This window comes from Larimichthys crocea, chromosome XXIV (assembly GCF_000972845.2).
Source record: "Larimichthys crocea isolate SSNF chromosome XXIV, L_crocea_2.0, whole genome shotgun sequence".
NCBI classification, from domain to species: domain Eukaryota; kingdom Metazoa; phylum Chordata; class Actinopteri; family Sciaenidae; genus Larimichthys; species Larimichthys crocea.
Window position 1 is genome coordinate 334955 of NC_040034.1, and position 25794 is coordinate 360748.

The following is a 25794-nucleotide window of genomic DNA, read 5'->3' on the forward strand; positions in this document are numbered from 1 at the left end:
CACCTTCGCGTTGGGAACGCTAAGTCATAGATGCCGGTATTTCGACAACTTTGGTGCGCTGTACTTAAAGTGATACCAAAAAAAAAAAACCTGTGATTGTGATTGGTCGTCTTCAACGCTGGACTTTAGAAGTGATATATGTAGCATTTTAAAAATTGGCAATCTATCATCAAGACTTTTTACATCAGCGTAAATATAAAAAAACACTGATTTAAAATAGTAGGACAGCTGCTCGGCTTGCACAGACTGAGTCAAAGTCACTGCTGGCTCTTAGAGCAGGGTGTTATGGTGGAAATCAATATGACGATCTTGTCAGTATTTTTTTTCCCTCTTGTATCTTTTGTAGGAAAATCATAGTCAGATAATCTATTTGAAGCTTAGTGCAGCTACAGTGTGACGCACTATGATTTTGTCATCGTATGATATCACTGGTTTATTTTTTGATTTTTTCTTTTGTGTGTGAACCTGCTAAATAACCTTGCCTGAGGTCTTGTTTATTTTTGGCAATTTCAGGTTCATTATTTGACAACTATACCAAGTTTTCGTATAGGAGTGAAGTGAAAATGAGTATTCCTCATGTAGCCTGACCCCCCCATCCCATCCCAGCCCCCCGGATGCCTCTTAAAGGCCCAAATTACTCACGGTAATACCCTTCAGTTGCTCAGGTAACACAGTGATGTCATCCCACATGCAGGATATGACCCCATAACTGATCTCTGACCCCGAACTCTCCGGCAGTCGGAAGTGGAAGAAGCAACAGATGGAAGATGAGAAGGCGGAGGAGAGGGGGTTTGTTAGCTGTGTTGTCTGGGATTCCTGCAGGATTAGACAGAGGAAGTTGTGACTCTATTTGTGGTTCTTAAAGGGCAAAGCTGGAGGCAAAAACCAGAGAGTGACGTTACCGCAAAGAGGATCACGGAGCACACTGCGCTGCGATGTGCACGTGCACGCACAAGGACATAATAACAGTCACTTGAATGCACACGTTCGGCTGCTTGATTATCCTGAGCTTTTCCTTTCCTTCCAGTCCAATGCTATATGACTTACAGCAGTGTGTGTGTGTGTGTGTGTGTGTGTGAAGGGTAGCAGGACAAAGAGTGTCTTGTATTTTGGGGAGGGGTTGGGGGGGTAGTTGGGCCTGTTGGGTCCAGTCTTGGGGGCCAGGGATGGGAATGTTCACTCTGTGAGTGTGAGTGTGTGTGTGTGTGTGTGTGTGTGTGTGAGAGAGTAGAGGAATGCTGCTGTTTGCTGAGTGAAGAGCACAGAGGCAGCAGAGACTGTCCAAACACACGTCTGTTTGTCAAGAGTGTGTGTGTGTGTGTGTGTGTGTGTGTGAGTGTGAGTGTGTGAGTGAGAGAGAAGGGGTGACTGAGACAGAGTGTGTATTTGGGACAGTGTGTGAGCAAGAGGGAAAGTGTGTTATGAGCAGTGATGGAAAGGGATTTAGAGGAGCTCTGTGTTTGTGGTGTGGTGTATCCATGTGTGTGTGTGTGTGTGTGTGTGTGTTCTCCCCATGCTATGACCTTCTACAATCAATGAGGACTTTCATATCCACTCCTAGTCTCCATGGTAGGGGAGCAGACAGGACTGAAAGAAGCCTGTCTCTTCATACCTGTGACCTACGCACACACACGGACACACACTAACCCACACTGCGGACTTTGCTCAGGTCGTGTTTGTGCGTGTCTTGGTGTGTGTGTCCGTGCGCATGTGTGTGTGTGTTTACCGTACTGTTACCTGTTTGTTTGAGAGGTCAGGGAGTGTGGGTGAGGGATGGGAGGATGGAAGGAAAGGGCGGGAAAATGTTGTGAGGGTGATTCAAAGAGCGGGAGGAAAAAAGAAGGAGAGAATGACAGTGCATAACAAGATAGGATGAAGTAGGAAAGGGAGGAAAGGATGGAGTGAGTAATAATGAAATGAAAGGAGGGAGGGAAGGATGTGAGTAATGGGTTAAGGAACGGAGGATCAGGAGGAAGGAATTCCTGAAAGGTGGGGATGAAAGGATGCGTAAGAAAAAGCTGGATCAAGTGAGTAAGACCAGAAGCTACAGAGATAGACGGAGGGAAGGGTAGCGTAAAAAGCGACACACAAGAACGGACTGTGAGGGGAAAGATGGTGAGAGAAGTGAAGGAGGGGGTAAAAACAGGATTTAAAAAGGTCAGTTCACATAAATTCCAAAAAGAAAGAAAACATTTTCTTATTACACCGCTGAGAAAAGGTTTTGTTTTCTTTGTAACGTGGGTGAAACGCCAGAGTTTAGAATACTCAGCTGACATTCAACAGGTGTTAACATGGGCAGAAACTATCAGTATCATACACTACTGTTTGTAGGTAGTAAGGGCCCCTGCATGTCTGTATGTGTGTGTGTGCGCGCTGTGTGATTTATTCTGAGGCCAGACCTTCCTCCAGTGTGTCCCAACGGGGTCCCAATGACTTTACCAGCCGCAGACCTCCATCACAGAGAGAGATGGAGAGATTTGTGGAAGGAGAGTGTGTGTGTGTGTGAGGGGGGGTGGGTAGGGGGGTTGGGTATGGATAGTGGAAAAGTCAACATCATTTTCAGTCTGCTAATTCTATTAGATTCTCTTGCTTCTCCTTTCGGAGCGGAGGTTTTCTTTTTTTCCGCGAGCCGACCCGTGCCCTCGCGCCTCGTACATCCGTCCGTCCGTGATGCAGACATCATCATCATCATCATCTCCAAAGAGCTTTGAGTCTGTTTGTACGAAAATAAATGAAAAGACTGGCTCACAGACTCAGTTTTTTTAAGGTCATGCAAGTGGATTTAAATGGAGCAAAGTCATCCAGTTCAAACAACTGGTTGATTTTTTTCATGATACACTGACGAGGATCCAACACTAAGCTGGATCAAATGAGAAACACACCAAGAAACACGGTCTAAACACAAGTAAAGAAATTTGTTGACATGTAAATAGTAGACTCTATAATCTACCTTACGGCCCCATTCACTGGACTTAAGGGTCTTTTTACGCCGGTAATGTGACTTCAATGTGTGTGGCTGTGTTTGTGTCCCTGCATGTGTACTGCTGATTGATGAATGTAAATGAGAATTTACTTTAGCATGAGCTGCCTGGTTAAATAAATAATTATTCTCCTCCCCTGCAGGTCCTGCTGAGGTTCCCATGATGTCCCCAAACGGGTCAATCCCCCCCATCCATGTACCGCCGGGATACATCTCTCAGGTTAGTTTGTGTTAGACGTGTGTTTTATGTATTTATTTTTTTTTAATCATGTGTTTGTGTGGGAAAGTTTCAGTCAAAATAACAGTCAGACACAGACGGTGGGTTTCTTTTTCTAGAATTTCGGGTGCTGTTATTGGATCTGATTTGAAATCCATGAAATTCAACATGTCTCCAAGACAAAAAAAAAAGAAAAGTTCAGTATATTTATTCAATTTGGTGTCGGTTCACTAGAGCCATGTGAGCAGTCTGTCTGTCTTCTGGTTTGTTTCAACATACTGATGCTTGTTTCTGGAAAATTCCTGAAATTCAGTAAGGAAAATTAAATTACATATTTTCAGCCAAAAAAAAAAAAAGTTGCAAAAAGTACAGTTGCAACAGCACGAGAGTCCAGAATTTGCAAACCGTACGTGTCTGTGGCTGATACACTTCGACTGTGTTTGTCTTTGAATCAGACGCGGGTTAAGCGGTCATCATTAAAGAATGGCGGGCATTAATATGATGTAACTCAGACTATTTGTGGAAAGAATGCGCCAGGCATTACACACATCCTGGCTGTTGTAGTTTTTTGAAAGAGTAGTATCCAAGGCAGCTTTCTTCACCAACATCACCGAGCAGGAATGTGCTGTATTTTTGGTGTCGGTGGACATTCAGGGTTTTTTTTCCGACTTTCTCATATGTTTGTTTGCTTGTGTGTGTGAGATGTCTTTACAAGAACAGAACAATGAGGATTTTATCCGCGGACTACTTCAGATTGGTCACTGAGAATTGGGTAAATTTGGGTGTTATTCATGTGGTGAGCTCAAAGATTATAGGGGATCAACATGACTCAATGGTCTGTCCTCATAAGTACAGCAGTACAATCTCATCTGTTGTCTGCGGGTGGTGGGATTGTGTTCCTATGCCAATGGAAGTCAGGTCATTGGCTCACCGTGGGTGTGTGTTTGTGTTTGCATGCGCGTGGGGGTGTGTGTGTGTGTGTGTGTGTGTGTGTGTTAATAGGGTCTGAGCCAAGTGAGAGCGGGAAACACTGTCACTCTTACATAAACACGCCTGATAGCGGAGTCAGGCACTGGGTGGGTAGGTTTTTGTGGGGTGAGGGGTGGAAGAAGGGATGGATGGAGAGAGAGAGAGAGAACTGCGGTGGTGGAAAGCAGTGCATTGACAGATGGATTTTGCACATGTGTGTGTGTGTGTGTCCTTGGTGGTTTGTTCTAATGGCTGCATTGTGTGCATGTGTGTGTGTGTGTGTGTGTGTGTACATGTGCATGCTTATTGGGAATATGTGTGCGCGCGTGTTTTCTTGCCAGTAAATGTTGCGTGGGCATGTAGGTCAGATCCACATGTACTCATTCGGGGGCTTTGCCCTTGTTTTCCTGTCAACATTCTGTTTTTCTCCTCTGGAGCCGAGGAGGGGGATGAGGGGGCAGATTGGGGGGCCCTCCTCTTCCTCCTCTTCTCCCCCCTCTGTGTTTTTCTCACTGGGATTAGTTCTGTAACCCTCTTCCTCCCCTCCTGAACCTCTTTGATACCCCCTCTTCTTTCTTTCTGTCTGTCGTATTCTGGCAAAGAGTGTGTTGCCTCTCTCCGTGAGTGTGTGTGTGTGGGAGGGGGTTTTGGGGTAGTGTTATTTGGTATTTGGTCTGTGTGTGACTGTGTGTGTGTGTGTTGTTGTTGTTGTTAGGGACCAGGAGATGACTTCCCCTCTCTGCAGGGAGTGTGTGTTTGCTCTCTGCTTGGAATGCAGGCCTGTGAAAGTGTCTGAATAGTAGGAATGTGTGTGTGTGTGTGTGTGTGTGTGTGTGTGTGTGGTGGTGTGTGTGTGTGTGTGAGAAAGTGAATACATCTATGGAATCTATGTTAATTTGAGGCAGTTGTTTGAAACTTGTTGTCATTGAAATCTGCAGACCATCTGATGACAACATTGCGGCGCTTGTTTTCACCACTTAAAGGCCCCGACGCCTCCTGTTAACACAATGTCTCGGTTGTTAAATGAATTATGCAGCTCATTCCTTTATGAGGATTATCCACCATTCAGCAGACACAGTTTGACAGCATCATTCATTTATTTTTTTAAGAGCAGGTGCTCTCACATCTCAGCCTTTTTAACTTGGCCTAAAACAGTTTATTTAAATTTAAAAGTTTGACAGTTTGTGATATTCTTACCAACACTTAGACAAGAAGATTGATACCGAAAACAGGGGTATAGGGCGAGCCTGGAGTTGCCTCACAGCCTCACGATGACCCTGTAAAAACTGTAAATTGTCACTTCAGTTTTTGTTAAACAAACTCGACCTAACATAATTAATTAGTGAGCTTTAGTGGTGCTGGTAGACTGATTTGTTCCCTTTGGACAGAGCCAGTATTCTAATTAAGTTGATAAGCATTTGTCCCAAAGTGTTAAACCATATTCCTTTCAGCCGTATCAGACATTTTATAGACATAAAATTTACAGCCTGAAACTTGCGTCTGATTCCGAGTGCTAAACGGGCAAAACTGCCACTCAGCAATGTATGAAGCCATCGCGGACTGTTTGCACTTCCCTGACCTCCCGTGATTTGTGGGTACTGAAAGTTTAAAATTTCTCAAACACAACACACACATCGCGCTGCCATTTGGAGCTGTCGATGTGTGACATTCCCTGGTGTGCCGTTAACTTTGAAACTCCAGAAACATGTTTTTATTCCTCTTGTACTCACCTCCGCTTCTCTTTCTCAGGTGCTGGAGGATACCACAGGGGTACGCCGGGTGGTGGTGACCCCCCAGTCTCCAGAGTGCTACCCTCCCTCCTACTCTCCAGCCCTCTCCCCCACACACCACTTGCCCCCCTACCTGGCTCACCCTCACTTCATCCCCAATTCTCATTCTTTCTATCCCCCTGTCAGCCCCGGGGATCTGCCCCCCCACCAGTACTACCAGCACCACCTTCCCCCCATGTACGGCGATCCAGGTACTGACATGCTGACTGGACTTTACGCTACTGCCCAAAAAAGAAATCAGGGTTTTTATGGTGAAATTAAAAATCCAATTAGTAATCCAATTTTTAAAAAATGGCTTTGCACAGATTTTTTGTCTGACATAAATTCTTTCATCTCCTCTTCTTTTCTCTCCTCTCTCAGAAATCATCCCAGTTTATGGGATGTCTAACTACATAGGCAGAGAGGAGACGTACAGTAAGCCACAGCCTAAAAAGACAAAGGAACAGAGACTAGAGCGACAGAACCGGCTTAACTCCCCTCCCTCCACTCTCTATAAGGGCCTGGGGCCAGCACACAACGGATACAGGTAACCATGTGGCTTTTGTGGCCCTCTAAGTTTAATTATGAAATGTGTCACTGTAGAGACTTTGTTGCTCAAAGGGGCAAAGGTGGAACCAAAGTCTATGTCGTGCTCAAAATGCAGTATATTCCTTTTAAAAATCAGCTAGTTAATAGTTTGCTATCCAAAAGTATGATCTTTAGAAAAGGTAATGATCTGTCTCTCCAAAAGCTGATTTTTATTTTAATGAGATCTTCATTGAGTCCTCAACATTTTGCATTGAAAGTTAGTTTTTGTCGAGTCTTTCACTGACTGTTATTGGCCATGACTTGACTGATCTACAGTATTTGTTGGAATGAATTCAGTCTTTCAGGCTATTAGTTGCATTCATTCGGCTGACTGAATTGCCCCAGCATCCCTGGCCTCATGTACTTTACATAAAAAGAACTGTGAAACACTGAAAATGCAAATCTTATATCTGGTGGAAAACAAGAGCTCTGGTTTTAGATTGGTCCTCTTTTTCTCTGCAGAAATCTGAGTTGATATTAGGGTAGAAAAAGTTCAACCAGTTCATCCCTCAGTTTGCTATTTGTCTTTTAACAGCCCAAGCGGTCATTCACTGCGGTCAAAAAATAATTTCCTGGTCACAAATATGGACTGATATTCAAAGTTTTTTGGCTTGCATGATCACATTTTCTTTTTTTTTTTTCTCTCTATAACTAACAATACATGTTGCAACTTTGTTTGGGATGTAGCAACAAATCACACGCCCCATCGCTCGGGTCAGTGGGGTCGGGGGGCGGAGTGAGCAGTCCAGGAGGGAAGAAGCCAGAGAGACGCCTCCGCAGCAGTCCACGAAACAGTGAACCAGAGACACACACACAAGGTAGGACACAAACACACACACACAGACACACACAAAGCCATAAGAGAGACTGGCACACACTGTTGATGAACAGCATCACACGTTGGATAACACCTTCGGTAAATCAAACCGAAGCAGACTGCAGGTGCAATATGTGTTATCCATTTTTTTTTTCTTTTCATTTTTACCCGAAAACCAACATCAAGCAGACAAGCTCGATCTGTGCTGTGCTATTTCTTTAATTCCACATGGTTATTGGTCAGAAAACATCACTGTAGGGCCTTTTGTTGCATATCTCAATCTGTCACAAAAGCACTTCATATCTCTTTGTGGACGAATAACTTCTATCCTCGCTGACCCTCTCCGTCTCTGTGCGACTGGCTTTGTCCTCTTCAACCTTCCGCGCCCCCTCTGCATTCAGGCAGGCTAGATAAAACACACCTTTCGTTCCTCGCTTTCTTTCTTTTTTTTCTCACAGAAGAAAGAAAGGAAGAAAAAAATGAATGGATGTATGCAGCCTCGCTGAGGTGAAGGGATCTGGGACGGAGGGGGTTGGAGGGATGGAGGTGGGAAGGTGGTAAGAGGTTGTCTGGGTAACCACATAGCTGAACCCGTCCCTGAGCGCTATCGTTTTACCCTCGCTACAATACCGGCCTTGTTGGTGGAGGCTGAGCCACAGGGGGAGGTGGGTGAGCGAGAGGGGAGACGGGGGGGGTTGAAGGGGGAAGTCACATACCTGTAGAGTCCTGCTTCAGATGAAGGAAACCTTTGAGCTCCGAGATTTAGACACCACAGCTCAGCCTTATCGCACGCACACACACATGCACAAAGAAGTGTCCTTTGACACGTCAGATGTATGTCTGAGTTATTAAAAAGAGCCAGAGGATCTCTATTATGCTCACGCTCACATAGCGTAAAGGTTATCCGAAGAGGCGATGACGGAAAAACATAAAAAGACGCATAAATCCATCTACTCCCTCGTTGTAGCTGTCAAACTCTTCTTAAAATTTACCCTCCTCGTAAAACTTTGGTCTATTCTTTCACGGCATGGTGTCAGATCAGAGGAATATTACATCTGGAGAAATGTGGGAATATGTGTATTGCCCCAAAACCCATGAGATGGGCGTGAAATGTGAACGTAACTCCAATGACTCTATGTCCTACGTGTAAGCGGAGTCTGAAAAGTTTGTTACCTGATGTTAATGTTTTTCTGGTGACAGAATTGTTTTGTATTTTGAATATTGTGTCGACCACACGCAGGACGATGTGTTTGATTGGCTGCTTCACCCAGATTACCAGCGGAACATATTTCCTTACCTACCTTTGAGCTGTATCTTGCCAGATAGTTTTGCTTTACGTGCAGATGTAAAGATTTCTGCCGCCGCCGTAATGCAATAGAAGTCGCTGGAATTCTGTTTGTTCTGCTCACAGCAATGATAACAGCATTTACACCCCGTTTATTTGATTTCTTTCAATAAATTGGTACTTATAAAGTTGTTCACTAAAGCCGAGATCATTAGTTGATTAAACAATTAGCTGATTTGATAGAAGAACCATAATTATTATTCATCATTTAAGTAATTTGTATGCAAATATTCATACTAACAATCATCGGTAGCGGTGCTACTATCAACTGGAAGGCCTGTAAGTTATCGAGAGCAATTTTCTGCTCACATCCACGCAGAATGCATTGCTTTGTGGTGGAGGCAGACTCCTTTGCGCTGAGATTTATGTCTAATAACATGCAGATAAAACTAAAATATCAGCGTGAGTAGAGGGCCAACTTGTGAGTAATGAGAAAACATGTTGCATAGCTGTATCACCGCTTACACACTGAAATGCAGACAGTGCAGTGTGTGTGTGCAAGTCTGGACATCTGCAAATGCAAAAACACGCACATACAGAGGAGATGGTGTTTGACTGCACTGCGGTGGGAGAGACTGCACAGCTTCTTAGAGTACACACACACACACACACACACACACACACACACACACACAGATGCACGCACCAGACAGACAGAGAACACATAACAAAGGCGATAAGTGCCAAAGCAGGAAAAGGAAAGCAAGGTCGACAGCTCAGCTTATGAGTTCCGCGCTCAAACAACAGTAACACACATGACGGACAGGAGCATGTCAGCATGTCGTCGGTCGTCTGTTCTGGTCTGCCAGGGTCTCAGTACTGGGCTGGAGATCAGGCTGAGTCAGCTAAATTTACCACACAACACAAACACACACACACAGACGCGCACGCACACAGAGACACCAACACACACACACATGCACAAACACCCCGTGACTGGGCTTCCTGTAAAACAATCAGAGCATGAGGGTCCAGAGGATTGGCGGGAGGTAAGGGGGCAAACAGAGAGAGAGAGAGGAATGCAGGGTTTGAAGGACAGATGACAGAGATGGATGGATGGTTTGTAAAGAGAGAGAGAGAGAGAGAGAAAACAGAACTCCTACATCACAAGGAATGGAGAGATGGAAAGGAGGAGAGACAGAGTTAAAGAGCAGAGTACAAACATTCCGACAAAGTTGCTGCTTGGCCCGGTGCATCCAAGTATGGTCCAACCCAGAATACCACACACACACACACACACACACACAGCCGCCTACGCTTTGCCCTTGATGCCCTTGCTGTGTGTGTGTGTGTGTGTGTGAGAGTGTGTATGTGTGGCTATTGCCCCGGTGCCAGTAAGGCAGCAGGCTGACTTGGCGAGGACAGTGTCCGTTCTCCAGTAAAGCCCTTTTCTTCAGAACCGAGCTGCTCACTGAGCAGAAACAGATGTGGGCCCCGTCCCCTCTGTTCCTCCATCTTGGCTCTGCATCATCACCACCGCAGATCCTGTCTCTTGCTCAGAGAAACTGGGATTTCAGCAGAAACAGATGGGCCGGCATGCTCGGGCTCCTCCATCTTTGGTTCTACGTCATTGCCAAGTGTTGTGAATTCAGGAGAAACCAGATGTGCGCAGTGACTGTTGTGTCCACCATGTTGGCTCTGTGTGATAGATTAGAACATAAGTTAAAGTAATAAATAAATAGCCCTTTTCATATTCAGTTACACTATCGTCTTAGCAATAAATAATAATTTCATGTATTTTTCTTCATTGCTAAACATAATTACAACGTGCCAAGATGGATGTTTTGAAACAAGGGAGAATAAATCTCCTGTCAGTTATTGGAAACGTTTGTATCATATTTATTTGAAATAAATTGTACTTCTGGAATATTCATCAAAAAGAAAAAGACAAGTTGCTCATCCCACAAACAGTCCGGTCTCCATTATCTGATTTTTTTTTTGAGTTTTTAAAAACTGTGCCATGAAACTACCAACAACAACAACGGCAGTCATCAGAGTTTTTATTAACCTGAACAAGAACAGATTCATTTCATTCATTGGAACTTTAATATGCCTGGCAGACTGTGAGAAGTTAATCACTATTTCTTTAAGCTTACTGTCTGTGAAAACCAGCCGATGTGGCCGCAAGTGACAATTACAGGATAACGTTGTAAAACAACTGTAGAACATTGTTAAAACATATCTAGTGTAATAGTGGCAACAGTGGAGAGTCAAAAAGTCTCAGTGTATCTGTCATACCAGACCAAGTTAGTAACTAATTTGTATTGATATAGCTTCATTATTGAATGATCAGTTATTTACCAATGCTTTATTAATCAGAAGGCGGATCCATAACTGTTCAAAGCAGATGACACCATTGTCTCTTGTGTCTCTCGTATCAGCGATGTGAGTTTTGTCGTGGCGCTTGTGCTATTTTCTGATCCTGACAAAGTTTCCTACTAATTGAGTTACAGCAGCAGTGAAGACGGTTTTAGAACAATGGCGGTGGTAAAAGAAGGCAATGTCCTGTAATGTTTTGATGAAGTCATCCTCATCAGCTCTAGTGGCCTTTGACCGACTCATGACTCAGCCCTTAGATTAACATCCAAACTCTTCTACCAGCTCCTCGTGCTGCAAATCTCGTAATATGACTTGAAATGTGTGAACACGCTCCCACCCTTTTCTTTACTGGACTGTTTTGATGTGGATCGCCATGGCGATAATCTAGAGCCCCACCACCCCCAACAACACCGAACCACACCACACTCTCCAACCCCCTTCCCACAAACCCAAATAGGGCCATGTTTGTAGGGCAAGACGGAGGGCAGTGGGCTGGAAGCGAGAGACCACAAGAGGGAATGTTAAGAGCAAAAAAAAAGAAAAGAAGAAGAGATAAGACATGATAAGAAATTGGGGGAATGAAAAAAGTCAAAACGGAGGGATATACGGAAAACGGGGAGAACAAGGGATGGCTTTACCAGCAGAGGAATGTCTTTCCCGCTGATATCATGTAACAGGACTTGTGGGATTAGAATAGGAGGCTGTTCTCGCCAAACACAACGAGGAGACCAGACTTTTCCCCCATTCTGCTGACTGAACCTTGTGATACATGCGATAAACCCACTACACTATCAAACTACAGCACCCGACCGCACTGTATTTACCAGAACTGGGTTACATAATAGCTGAGGTGTTTTGGTGGGGTAAAACTGAGTTTGGCCTAAACTAATTAAGTAATTGAATTAATTATTGACAGTAATTGACAAAATGCAAAAAAAAACAAAAACATCTGGGGCTTGCTGCTCAAGCAATTACGCTAAAATACACTCAAAAGATCTTAAGTGGATTTAAAGGTTCTGTGTGTAGTGTTTTAAGACCGATTGGACTACTTTTGAGACTTCCGCCTAGGCTTTGTATTGTTTTTGGAGTTTCTTGTGAAGGCACATGCTGGAAATATGCATGTCACATGTCACATATAAGCCAGTCTGAGGTTCACGGAAAATTTGGATGCAACAACATGTGTACCAACGTGCACCTTGATGGTAATTTAACTTAAGCACCCAAATCACTTCTGTGCACACAGGAATTCAGTGAGAGTGCCAACCAGCATTATGTTTCTATTGCATGTAAATTAATGTACGTAACAGACACTTCTGTCATGAAGACAGAAATCCATTACTTGCCAGGTTGAGGGCAGCAAAGTTAAAGGTTCATGCATGCACAGGCTTCTTGAGTCATATCACAGATCACTTAAGATGTAGATTTTTAAATTCAGGCAACAAGTCAGTGAAGCTCAGTTCTTGTGTTAGATCAAATGCACCACACCTGATGTGTTTTACATTTTATCTGCAGCAGTGTGTGCTGTGGTCACTCCATCCGTCTGCTCTCGTGTCTTTTTGTATCAACCGTTCGCCTGTTTTGTTAGCTCCTTTTCTATTCCACTGTCACTCCCTCTGTCTGCCCCTGCTGTCTGTCTGTCTGTGAATTTGTCTTCCACTCTGTCTGCCAGTCTTGCAGTCACTCTCTCAAGACTTTTTTTTTTTTTTTTTTTGGGCTGAGCAGGGTCGAATGGGGTCAGGGTTTCTGAGAAACTCATCCCCCATAATCCTTCGCTGCCTGGCTAGGTCGCTGCACTGTTTGCAGCACGTACACACTTGCATAAACACACGTGCATGCATGTGCTCACATTCATTCTCTTCTTGGAAAAGTGGAGAGAGTTTTCCTGTCGCTTTGGCAGCTGAGACGCTCATCTCTCTCTCTCTCTCTCCTCGGTGAGAGGGCTGCCGTGGACAAGATCCCTCTGTCTCTGTCTCTGTCTACATTTACATGCACGTATGAAACCCGGTTATTGAGAGCAATCGGGTTAAGGCAGGGAGTCTGAAAATGCAATTACATGTGTTTATACTGAGACTGATTTATTTTAGTCAGGGTTAAGTTGGATTTTATCATTTTGGACACAAGGACGCAGGACCAGTGATGTGTCTTATGCCGTAGAAATGCGTTCTATAGTCTTTTATAGTCATGCACGTACACACCTTTAAAACAAACGTGGCTTATCCAAGGTTTCTCTTGCAGAAATGAAGCTGTATTAACCGAATTCTTCAAATCCCTGGCCCTGATTAGAAAAAACTGGGTTTCTCGTTTACATAAAATCCAATAAATCAGGCTACTGCAGAAACACAATAACAACCAGGGTTCCTATTTTCATGTCTGTCTCTCCCTCTCTGTTTTTAAATTGTCATTTAAATTTCTTTTTTTCCCTTCCTCCTCCTGTGTCCTTATTTGCTTTTACTTTCTTGCACTACTTGACCGTTTTTCTGGGCCGGTCTCTCACTCTGTCTCTCCCTCTCTAATCCCCTTTATAAACGATCAGGGCTCTAGCCATGAGAACCAAACCTTCACCATGACAACCACAATTTCAGGCATGTCCCAACGACTTCTCTGCTGTGTGTGTGTGTGTGTGTGTGTGTGTGTGTGTGCGTGTGTGTGTGTGTGTGTGTGTGTGTGTTACCCAGCTGTTGAACAGATGGAATGCTCACTATGCAGCAGATGATAATAGCCTGGAATTCAAGGTCTGAGCCCCTTTCTACCTCCACTTTCCTCTCCTCTCTCCTCTCTCCTCCTCCTCTCTGTCCCCGCTCCTTCCTCTCCGTCCTCTTCTGTCTGTCCTCCCACTCATCTCCACATCTCTCCCTTTTCCTTCCAGCTGAGTGTCTGTTACTTTGCTTTGTTCTCCTTGATTAGAGGCTTCTAAAGATGGGTATCATATCTCACTTTGTTCCTGTAGGGCGTCACACACACACACACACACACACACACACACACACACCCTGTGGCCCAGTATGTGTGTGGAGAGGGGGGCTGAGTGAACGGCCGTTGCCACATTTTTAAGATTTTTTTCTCCAGGCCTTAAAGGTCTTTTTCTGTCTCGGTGCAGACAGACTGCATCTAAGTACCACAGGCCGTCATGCAGGAGGAATGCAACCTCCTCACTGTCAAAGTGACTCAGTTTTACTGGAGTTCTGTTTGTAAGGGACACCATTAATTTTGAAGTGTGTAGGCATTCGACCTTATAAAAGATTCTAAAGTGTGTAGGTGTGCGACAGAGATTACTGCAAACCTGTCCATGTATTTGAGGAAATTAGAGATGGATGGACAGAATAAAATATTTACGTGACTGTGTGTTTTCCTACTTTCTGTCCACGGAACAGAGTTACAGTGTGCAGAAGGTGTCCGGGGTAAAAAAAAGTTCAATTCATTGTCTGTTTGAGGTGACTAGAATTCAAATAGGCATGAAAACTCTCCTGGTTGAGTCATTGATGCAAAAAATGAGCAACTATTTAAAAAAAAAAAATCTGGTTCTTTTGGGAAAAGAAAGCCAAAGCCTGTGGAGATGTTTTGAGCGACGTCAACTACGACTCCCAAAGAGAATTTCGGTGAGAAACATCCAATTAACGGAGCTTAAAATAGTTTGGTGTGCGCCGCCGACGGATAGGAAAAGCTTAAAAAAATGATGCTTTGTAGAAACCTGATAAAACGTTTAGCAGTTTAAATGGATAGGGGGAAAGTTTGGGGAAATATTCATATTTTTTTGCTAAGAGTTAGATACCGTTCACATGCCTGTACGCCAAAACTAAGCTTAGCACCAATACTGGAAACAGGGAAGAGACGAATAGTCTATGTAGTCTTGTCACTTTGGGGTTTCCAGGCCTCCAGGAAGTTTATGGCCTCATTGTTAGTAACGTATCTAGGTGACTCTTGTAGTTCCATGTTGTGGGGAAATTCCAGGGGCACCATCAAAAGTGAAATGGAAACTTACAGAGGGGTACTAAAATACTTTTAAGAACCAGTCCGCTCCATGACAACAACAATAAGAATGCGGCGATTACTGTGAGTACTACATCAAGATCGGTTGTGCACATCTGTTCTGCGCCTTCTGATGACGTCGCAGAAGTTTATGTAATCCTTGCCTCACATCCTCCTAAGCCCTCTCCTCCCTCTCTCCTTTCATCCCTCCCTTTCTCCTCCTCTCTCTGTTGATCCCTGGCTCGCTCTTTGTCTTTCAATTTCCTTGTGTTTTTGTACCTAATCTCTTATCCAGACTCCTCTTGCCTGTCCTCCCTCTCTCCCTCTCTCTCTCTCTCTCTTCTCTCTCTGCCTGAGCAGTCTGTCCTTCAGCGTCTATCCTTCCTCTAAGTCCCCCTCTCGCCTGGTTTTGGCTCTGCTCGTTGCCCCCACCCGCCCTTCGTCAATTCCTCTTCTTTTCCCTGCTATCCGCCGCGCTCTCCCTCGCTCCGTCTGGCTGTCTTCGGTAATCAAACACAGGCGGTCAGACATAGACAGGATGTGAGATCAGACGAGGAGAGGAAGTGAGGGTGCGTGGGCGGCACATAAACAGAAAAAAAAAAAGGGGGGGAGGTGAGGGACAGTAAGGACACAGGAGTGTGTGTGTGTGTGTGTGTGTGTGTGTGTGTGGAGTTGACACTGGGAAGAGAGTCGGTTTCTCTTTCACCCGTCACCATCGGCTCTTTGTGGTTCTTCTCTATATTAAACACTTAAGCAGCTGGACTCAAACAACCACAGCGAGTCATAACACCGAGCAGTGAGGTAAAGCAGTAGTGTTTTTTCAAACTTTATTACTGGTCTCCTGAAATATTAAATAAATCTCTTACTTCTGCTGCGAGTTGAGTCTGTGTAGTCTACGTAGCCATTCAGTCTGAGGTTATTCGAGTTCATATTGAACTTGAACATGATTCCAAATTACAGAAAAGCATAAATAATAGAATTTTTCATTTTTGGGGTGAAAAATGCTTATCTGCTTTCTTGCCAAGCATTAGATGAGAACATCTCGTATCTTTACATTAAATATGAGGCCACTGCTTAGCATTGCACAAAGACTGGAAACACGGTGAGACATCTCAGCCCCGGCCCTGTCCAATTTCAACAAAATCCTGGCCACAGTTGAAATAATTTCACTCAAAAAGTCCATTTTCAAGTGGAGGAAAACTTTTAAAGTAATCAGTGTAACCAGAGTTAGGCTTTTATTTTGTATATTTAACATTGGAAAGTAAAATTAAACAGATTTCTGCAGAAAATGAATGAGACATTTGAATCTAACTCAAGGTCCAGCTTTTAAACGCGGTGCAAACTGCAGGTGAGGGAGTTCGCTCAGGAGAGATCTCTCTTTTCAGTGATAAACCGAATTTATTAACTAAATGAAAAAAGACGTTCGGTCAATGAATCCAAGGAATCGTTTAAAAAGAAGCAAGCGTCGGAAAGGTATTGTTGCATTCTGATAATTCTTTTTTTTTACAAGCTACTGGACATTAAAAGACATTACCAGATTTAATGGACTGTTTAGGAGCACATTTCCTCAGAGAAATGTGATCGCAGCACCATTTTTACGGTTAGAGCAGGAAAACAAAAAAAAAAGAATTTCTCCCGTTTCCAACGAACAGTGAACCCTCTGGAGAGGAGCTTGCCCGTCAGCCGTGCGTATTGTTTGATTATTAACATCTGTTGTTTGCTGAACGTGACAGCTGAAATGATGCCGTAATGGAATTCCACCTCTTCTTGTCTTAAACCGCGGGTTTAGCTGCAGCAGACAAGTAAGTACAGGACCGCAGCATTAAAAACAGGCCGTAATTCTCCTTTTTCACTCAGCTGTGATGAATGGGCGAGGAGGAATAAGTCGGGTTGTTGGGCCTGTTAGTTCACAGAGCTGGTCGTGTCTGGAGATGTGTGTCTGTGTGAGTGCGTCTTTTTTATTCCACAAAGAGAAAAGTTCAGTTTTATTCAAGTGGATCAAAGGCGACGAGTGCGTGTTAAAAAGAAGAGGAAAAAAATGAGCCAGTGTGTCCTAGCAGTGATGTGGAGTGTGTACTTGTGTACCTGTTGAACTCTATTCACACTGCCGGCCCCAATACACACACACGCACACGCACATGCACATGCACATGCACAAGCACGTGCACACAGTAGCTCAACCCCCTCCACCTTACTAGCACCCATCACCAATCTCATGTAACCTGATACTAGCACTTTGGCAACGCACACACTCGCTTCCTCTCTCATGCGCTTCAGTCTAACATGCGCACACACACACACACACACACACACACACACACACACAGAGGTCAAGTTGAGGTTGTGCTTCCATGACATCACTGTTGCCATGACTCATAAGTGTACCCCCAGGCACAGAACCTGTCCACACACACACACACACACACGGACTCAAATGCACATTTGCGCACACACACACACACACACACACACACACACACACACACAAACTCTCATTCATCACTTGCTCAAAACATACAGTGATATTCCAAACACAAACTACCTCTCACGCAGGTATACTGTGTATGCACCTCAGTCCTGTACCACACTCATCAGACAGACTTCTTGTATTATTGACCCTCACACACATATATATACGCATGCACACACACACACACGCACACACACGTACACATCCTGTGTGATTTACAGTGGTCAGACTCAGATGGAGAAAGCAGGCCTCCTCTGGTCGGAAAAACCTCAACTGCAGGGATCACACAGGGGGGAAAGACTTCCATTACCCACATGTGTGTGTGTGTGTGTACACACACTCACTAACTTGCACTCACCCTCCTAACAACCCCAAGTGTCTAATAAATCACCTTTAGTCACATCATATCACTGGACCAGACCTGTGCGTGGGTGGGTGTGTGTGTGTGTTCGTGTGCATATGTTTATACTACATATTTGTGTGTGTGTGTCCTTCCAGCTCAAAGAGGCTTTCCCTGCTCCTCATAACAAAGTCAGCTGGTGGAGTCCAAAGAAAATCAGTATTTTTTTAATGCCTAATAAAGTGACCTTTAGGAACTTTAGGGCTATAACTCCAAAACCCAAAGATATTTATATGACAATGATATTTAACGTAGAACAGAAATTACCGTATAACATTCAAATTCACAATTTTAAAAATAAATATCTGATCTCGATATCTGAATCCCATTTTCTTCGCGGACCTGTGGAGTTCAGATAAGCACCATTATTTCGCAGCTCTTTTTTTTTATATTCATTACAATGTCATGGATAACAAGCTGTACTGTACTGCAGGGCTATAACAACACTGCTGACGTCAGATCAGTCTGTGGATAAATATTCACAGGTGCGGAGACAATCGATTGAACGTGATACACGGGATAATGATGATTAGGATAATGGTTTCTGTGAACTGATGCATTTAAAGGAAATCAACAGTTTCTATGTTCAGAACAGAACAGTCACAGTGGAATATGAGTCATATATTTATTCTTTTTTTTTTTTTTCTTGGGTGATCCCCATTTTATTTGCTCTAGGTCAGGAATTCGTGACTAATGCCTTTCTGTGGAACGGCCTGGATAATTTAGTGTTTTTTTCCAGCGGCTGTGCTCATCATGACTTGATGAGATGAAATCGGCTGAGGAAAACAAGTGTTGCATCATACACCATTAGACAACACTTTATTTTAGTATTTGCGTCTGTTTTTACTCTATTTCGGGCTATTTCTGTAGTTTTCTCCACGGATGTTTTTACTCTATTTCGGGCTATTTCTGTAGTTTTCTCCACGGATGACTGAATTACTATTTGGAGAGAATATTTTCACAGGGGCAATATTAGGGACGATCCGAGAGCCGCGGTGTATTTTTCACGCTGATTTTTTCAACCCTGTAATTTCTCAATCTAGATGCGTCGAACCTTGGCTGGCCTTGGACAATGATAAGCCATAGATTATTCCAGATATCACAATAACATGGCATGTGGTAATTAAAAACTCATACCCTTGTCAATCAACAGCCACGTTTTCAGCGGCGCTGCCAGGATCTGTTTTGAAACTTGGGATTGTGGAATGCCACGTTTTTTAACTTAAATTTTAAAAAAAGTCAGGCGTGTAAGGAATTGTTAACATGGATTACAATTATGACTAGACATGTGGCATAAATGCCACCTTTGATCTCTCTTCTCCTGTCACACCTGCAGTGCCAGTCTCTTTCTTTTTGCTGAATATTACATCTTGTAATTGACTTTTGATAATTACGTTTTTTCTTCTCTTTCTGCCCGTCTCCTTTAGATCATGATTCAGAGGGAAAGCGTGTTCAAGACATGCTGTCAACGATCGACAAACCACAGGTTGGTATGCACACCTCCTCCCGCGGCTTCACGCGCGCGCCTACACAAGGACACACAAAATCCGACTCCCCCGTTAACCACTTTCATCAATCATCTCTTGTCTGATGCAGTCATGGCTGGCATGAGTGTTGATGTCTTTTCCATATTTTCATCCCGTCTCTCTCTGATTAACATCCAAGAAAAATCAGATGCACACACTGACATAATATAATCACATCTCCGGTGACACATGTATCCACGCTATCTGTCATTTTAAAGTCATTTCCAGGGATTTTACTGACAGCCACAGGGAAGCAAAGGTATCATTTTAAGCTCTGCTCACCTCGGCCACATGAGGGCAGCATCTGCTCATCCATGCCATTCCCTTCCCCACGATGCCTTTATCAGTTAAAAACACTGTAAACACAAACAGCTCCCTCACCATCCCTCCCTCCCTCCCCATGGGGAATGTGAATGAATGAGCTGGGGCCGTGCAGACATGGTTTGGTAGAGAGAGGAATTGCTCACTCCCAGTTAAAGCAGTTTGGTCAGCAGCCTGTGCAATTGGACCATTCGATATCTGTGAGCTTATGACAGGGGTTGAAATAGACAAGAGTGAACGGAGTGTTAAAAGAGAGAGAGAATGGAGTGTAAAGACATGAAATGAAGCGGTTAGATCAGAGTTTTTTTTTTTTTCGATTCGACAGGGACGATTTAATATAATATCTCGTAATGTTAAATCGCCTCTTCACTGATACAGATTACAGTTGATACTGAAAAGAAAAAGGAAAGGAGAGGGGGAAAAAAGAGAAATCTGAGATCTCCTTGTGTCAGTGATTGCTTTTCTCTGTTATTAACTACACGTGTGTTCTGTCACTTTTAACCTTTACCTTAATGTATTCCTATAGGAGACGGTAATTTGGTTTCGAGATGTGTGCATATTTATATATATAGGGACAGACAATGAGTTTTACAGTCCTGTCTGCACTGGCAAAAGTGCCTCATGATGGATTCAGCTCTTCTTCATTTCACATTCTCCATTTAAACATGTCCACAAAACGACCTCGTTCCTCTGCTTGTGTTTGCTTTCATAGAAATACGAGAAGCCATGCAAGGGGGGGGTGATTTTCTTCTGAGTTCTCAGAAAACCGTTTTTTTCTGTTTGTGCTTGAAGAAAGATGTAGAAGCACCACTTTTCACCGTAATGAGCTCATAATAGCACTGGATACATTTGCATGCACACAGTTTTATTATAACCGATCTCAGTAAGACATTACACCAATTAAAATGTTAATGCGGGTTGCTTATTGGACATTAATATTCATATTTTCTTCTATGGTACATAGTCTGATCACGGTCCTCAAATTATGTGAAGACTGTGTGACACTTTGTGTAAATCTTAGTAACCTCTGTGGTGGGCACAGTGTATAAAATAACAAGTAAATTGTGGGGACACACTTGATACTGTTATGGGAAAGGAAACATCCGTCACCAGGGATACTGAGCGATGCTTTTCTCATTCAGCTTTTGAGTCACCATATATTTTACAACTGTGAGCCTGTAAATGTTTCAAAACAATCAGCATGGTACATTCTTGTTTAATGAATTAATGGGAAGTACAGTTTAAACGACAGATAGGATCAATTGCATCAGGGACCAAAGTTCTTCTCGTTTTAGTTTACTACACGTGCTGCAGTTTTAAATCCTTTATAACGAGGTAGAATCAGAAAGAAAACTCTGTGTGCATGACCAAAGTAATTCAACTAATCCATCTGTGATGGTGCTAATGGATGCACGTTCTTGGAGCTGTGGTGGTATCCACAAAAATGTATTTTTTTTCTAAGTTTGTGACCTAAAAAGTGTTTGGAAATAACAAAAGAGTAAACGAGTGTCTTCTCAGCTGAACTCCTTTGGTAGACAAGCAGATTGATTGTTGTTGGTCATAAAATGTGACAGATACTCTAAGAGTGAGTCATTTTGTTGTCTACATGGGCTCTGCTTTACTCTCTTCATTCCTCATTTCTGCATCTTTTTTTTTTCTTGTTCCTTTTCATTTTGGTTGGTTGGTTTGGTTATATTTTGCACATCAAGCTGTTGCATTCATCATCAGGTTATGTGGAAGCCTTGGCATCATTTGCATGTATCTACACTGTCCATACAAGCAAAGTGATTGACGGAATGAAGAAGTGTTCTCAGTTGTGAACACACAGCCAGCAGAGACGTCCTCGGGCATGTGGATACAGTTGTGATCTCATAAAACCTAATCATTATGATCAAAACTCTCAATAAAAACAGCGTTCATGACCGTCCTTCCGTTTTTTTTCTCCCCCTCTTTGTCTGTCAGTCTGTCTTCCCCATAGACTGTCTAGGCATGGTTGTGGTTTGCAGTGCCCTCAAGGCACATTCATCGCCTATTCAGTGGATGTGGAGTCTGGAATAGCAGCAGACTGTTCTAAATCACGTTAAATTGGCTCACCCACCATGTGCCACAACTAAAACTCCCATAAACATGCACGCACTTGCAGGCATACAGACAAGGCACGCAGTTAAACACACAAACATGAAGGCTTCTTTTCCCCTACGTGTTCATTTTTAATTTTCTGGTGCGTTCCGGGCATGGATATGCCTGAGCCGGAAAGAGCAGTGGAATCTGGAGTGACGGTTTCAACGAATGACACATTTCTTTAGTGGGATATTCACACACACACACGCACACACACATGCACATACAGAGCCAAATACACAAAATAGATACAGATTTAAAATTTTCGCATTTTTTTTATAGAACAACTTTGCCTACATATTTCTGGAGGATAAAAATGTTAAATATTAGATTAACTATCATTTCTGTTAACTGGAAACTATGCGTGCATGGGTAACTGGGTGCTTGGCTTCGTAACATACGGTAAAAAATGTTTAATGTGTGCGTTTTACAGGTGTCCAATGTGCAGGCGCGGGCTGCACGGCTGTCCTGGGCACCCCCGGCAGGGCTGGTGAACAGGCATAGTAACGGGATGCCTGTGTCCTGCTCCTTCGAGGTGTCTCTTTCAGATAAGGGACGGGACGGAAAGTATCGCCTTATTTACAGGTAGGAGACGCGCTCCGTGCTTAAAGGAACACAGCATCCACTTCGAATGGACAAGGAGGCTGATGTGACTTGCTTTGTTTCTGCGTGTGTGTGTGTTTCAGTGGTGAAGAATTGGAGTACCATCTGAAAGACTTAAGGCCAGCGACAGACTACCACGTACGGTAAGGATTTTGCCGTTTTGTTACATTCCTGTTTTCTGTACGTTCTTGGGCTTTTCCCCCTGTATAAAGAATCCAGTCATGTTTGAAAATTTGCTGTCTTGTGTGTTTGCTTCAGGGTGTCTGCCATGTACAACTCGGTTCGAGGCTCGTGTTCAGAGGCCGGCTCGTTCACCACACACTGCAGCATCCCAGACATCCCGTTACCCCCAAAACTCTCCCACCGCACCAAGAGCACCCTCACCTTACAGTGGAAGGTACGAGCACGGATATCTTCACGTTCAGACTTTCCTTTTTTTCCCCCTCAAAGACAGCTGTTATGATGTTTCTGTTAGTTCTGATGGCACATTTAAAATGAGCTTATCATAAATCAGTCTAGCGCTATCGAAAGGAGACCCGGTGTTTCTTTATGTTCGATCTAATGTGTCTGCGTCTACAACACTTCATCTGCACAGTGACAGACTTGGCAGAAAGTCAGCAGTATGTTTTGCTTCACCTGGTTTATCTTCCTGCATGACTTTATCAGCCCCGAAGCACCTAATAGAGAAACATTCTTGCATCGTTATGCAATGCTGTCAGGGTGCATCCTGCAGCCCTCTCTGACCTCCTTCCGCACAAGTCATTTTTATCCACTCTTACTGTCACTGATAAAGAGTAACATCAGTCACCCAGACAGGATATGAAGCCAGTCATACAAACACGACAGGTATTTTGTCTGTCTCTGTGTCAGATTCTTTTAATCCTCAGCTAATCTCTCCCGTCTTTTTCTCTCGTCTCTTGTCTCGCCTCGCTCTGTCCAATTTCCCTGTCGGCCCTCAGCCCCCAGGCGACAACGGATCCAAAATCACAAACTACCTGCTCGAGTGGGATGAGGTAAGTCTGTCTCTCGCTTTTAAGGTCCATTATCTGTCATGCTCTGCCCTTATTGTAACAAAAAAAAGCGCTTAAACCTATCACAGACGTCACCTCAGACGAGATGTAATAAGTCCGTAAATTATGCTCTGCCAATCCTGGTCGGACCCTTCTTTTATTCTCCTTAGTCGTACTTTTTCACCCTGTCATGCTTTTTATCATCCTCTCACCCACGCTGTTCTCATCATGTCTTACTTCATACTGTCTTATAACCTGTGCATCTTTCTCTCTTCTCTGCAGGGAAAGAAGAACAGTGTTTTCAGAGAATGTTACTTTGGGAACCTGAGACACTGTAAGCTGACACGACTGTACCCCGCCTGTGGCTACACGTTCAGAGTGGCCGCACACAACGATATAGGCACAAGGTACGGTTACCTCTTATACTGAAATGCACTGCGATACAGTATGTGCTCCACGCGGGAGGCTTGTTCTCATTCAAATTGCTGTAGGGTTAATTAAGAAACACGGCAGGTATCATTGTTAGCCTCGACATATTCTACATGTGATACATATGAGTCATCTCCCTCTTTTATTTTCCCCTCCGCTTTCCCCTCTCCATCTCCTCTTTGTCATTATGTCGGGGAGCATCTCGCCTGCAGTCGTTAGGGTGACGGAGAGAAGGGAGGAGGTGATGGAGGGCAGTGAGAGTGAAGGAGGAGATATTAGCTCTCTGGCTGAACTCGGAGTGGCCTTAATGCATCCTTCAGCTTGATTTCCTCTTTGAAGCCACAGACTCACATACACACACACCTACATACAGTAGTAGTAGGCTTTTGATTGCTTTGGGGGGGAAAAAAAAAGAAGTTTTACAACCTCTCAGACCTCTGCTGCTGGTCATACATTTAAATTAATCTGCCCTCCCACCTTCGTCTTCTCCGTCTGGCTCCTGACATGTATATCTTCTTTTTACCGTGTCACGGCTCTTCTTCTTCCACTTCTTAGTATTTCCACCGGGAGCTCCCTCGCCCTCCCTTCAAATGAGCACTGATGTCAGCGTCCTTTTCTTATTCACGTTTTTCACTTTTCTCCTTTCGCTTTTCAAAAAAAAAACTCCATCTCTGCTGAATTTGTCATTTACTATGCACAGCCCGCCCCCCCCCCCTTTGCACCGCTGTCCCCTTTCCCCCCCTCAAAAGTAATGATCCAACAAGTCAATAACTTGCTTCAGCATTTTAAATAAAAAAAACAACAACGGCGTGAATGAAATGGAAATGGTGTTTTTGTGTTTTTGTGCAGTGGCTTCAGCACAGAGGTGGTGTTTTACACCATGGGCACCCTGCCTGCTCTGCCTCTGGCACCGCGGCTGGTCAGGGCTGGGGTGTCCTGGGTGACCCTGGAGTGGGGACGTCCTGAGGGCAGCCCGAGCGAGGAGCAGCTCAAATACACACTTGAGATCCAGGAGGACAACAGCGTGAGTACCGCATAATTGTAAACACACACATATGAAATCATTCATAAAATATATCTTACTGGCTTTTCCATTATATTAAAAACAGCTCTCATAGATTTAAATGTGACATGAGGTGGGAGGTAAATAATAAAATAATCCACCAGAAAAAAAAAACATGAAACCTTAATTTGGTTTTGTGAAACTTACTATTCCATTGAGCTCTGTGCTGTCAGTCATTTTACTCCCCCCATAGCAAGAGAAAGAGGAGAATAAGAAACTCTGTAGTTTATAAAAACACATTATGAGAAAAATATTCAAAATTACATGCATTATGTATTTGAAAATAGTTTGGGTAAATGTACAGCAGATGCAGAGAGCAGTAAAATCTATAACGCACAAGCATGCGCACGGAAACGCACCATATGATTCAGCACGTAAATAAGGAAAAAGGGAATTGCTCCCCGGCGCTGCTTCACTCCCTCATTGCTCATAATGCAAGAGTCAGCATTTATTGCATCCATATGCTCAGAAATGTACACTGATGCGAATAGATGCTGAAAGAAACACACACACACACACACAGACTACTGACAGTGTATCACCCACAGGGAACAGACTTTCATCCAAAGTACACTGGAGAAAACTTGACCTGTACTGTACAAGGCCTGAAGAGGAGTACACAGTATAAATTCAGGGTAAGTGACAACGTGACGTGCGGCCTCTGTGTGTGTGTTTATGTGGACGATCAAAAGGATATTTGCATGAAAATGTTTCCAGTCTTTGTGCTGAGCTCAGTGTCTGTTGGCTGCAGCTTCATAATTTATTGTACAGACGTGAGAGCGGTATTCATCCCCCTTTTATCCGGCTCTGAACATTTCTCGTTCAGCGTTATGTTTGATCCATTCTCCCGTCCGTGTCAGTGATGTTTTCTTTCCCGTCCA

General features: G+C 43.7%; 1 protein-coding gene across 2 annotated transcripts in view; it reads left to right on the top strand.

Moving 5' to 3' along the window:
- Positions 1 to 25794, top strand: part of fndc3ba (fibronectin type III domain containing 3Ba) — an 86909-nt gene that overhangs the window by 40249 nt on the left and 20866 nt on the right. Inside the window, exons 1-13 of one of the 2 annotated variants that reach the window (XM_027275275.1) lie at positions 2034 to 2157; positions 3124 to 3200; positions 5916 to 6147; positions 6317 to 6482; positions 7211 to 7341; positions 19268 to 19326; positions 22242 to 22393; positions 22495 to 22554; positions 22670 to 22808; positions 23371 to 23424; positions 23704 to 23828; positions 24700 to 24874; positions 25462 to 25548. In XM_027275275.1, the coding sequence (XP_027131076.1) occupies positions 3141 to 3200; positions 5916 to 6147; positions 6317 to 6482; positions 7211 to 7341; positions 19268 to 19326; positions 22242 to 22393; positions 22495 to 22554; positions 22670 to 22808; positions 23371 to 23424; positions 23704 to 23828; positions 24700 to 24874; positions 25462 to 25548 (1440 nt within the window). In that variant the 5' untranslated portion in view covers positions 2034 to 2157; positions 3124 to 3140. Of the gene's footprint in view, positions 1 to 2033; positions 2158 to 3123; positions 3201 to 5915; positions 6148 to 6316; positions 6483 to 7210; positions 7342 to 19267; positions 19327 to 22241; positions 22394 to 22494; positions 22555 to 22669; positions 22809 to 23370; positions 23425 to 23703; positions 23829 to 24699; positions 24875 to 25461; positions 25549 to 25794 lie in introns of those variants that run through there. The other variant, XM_010732196.3, reaches the window with a different exon arrangement.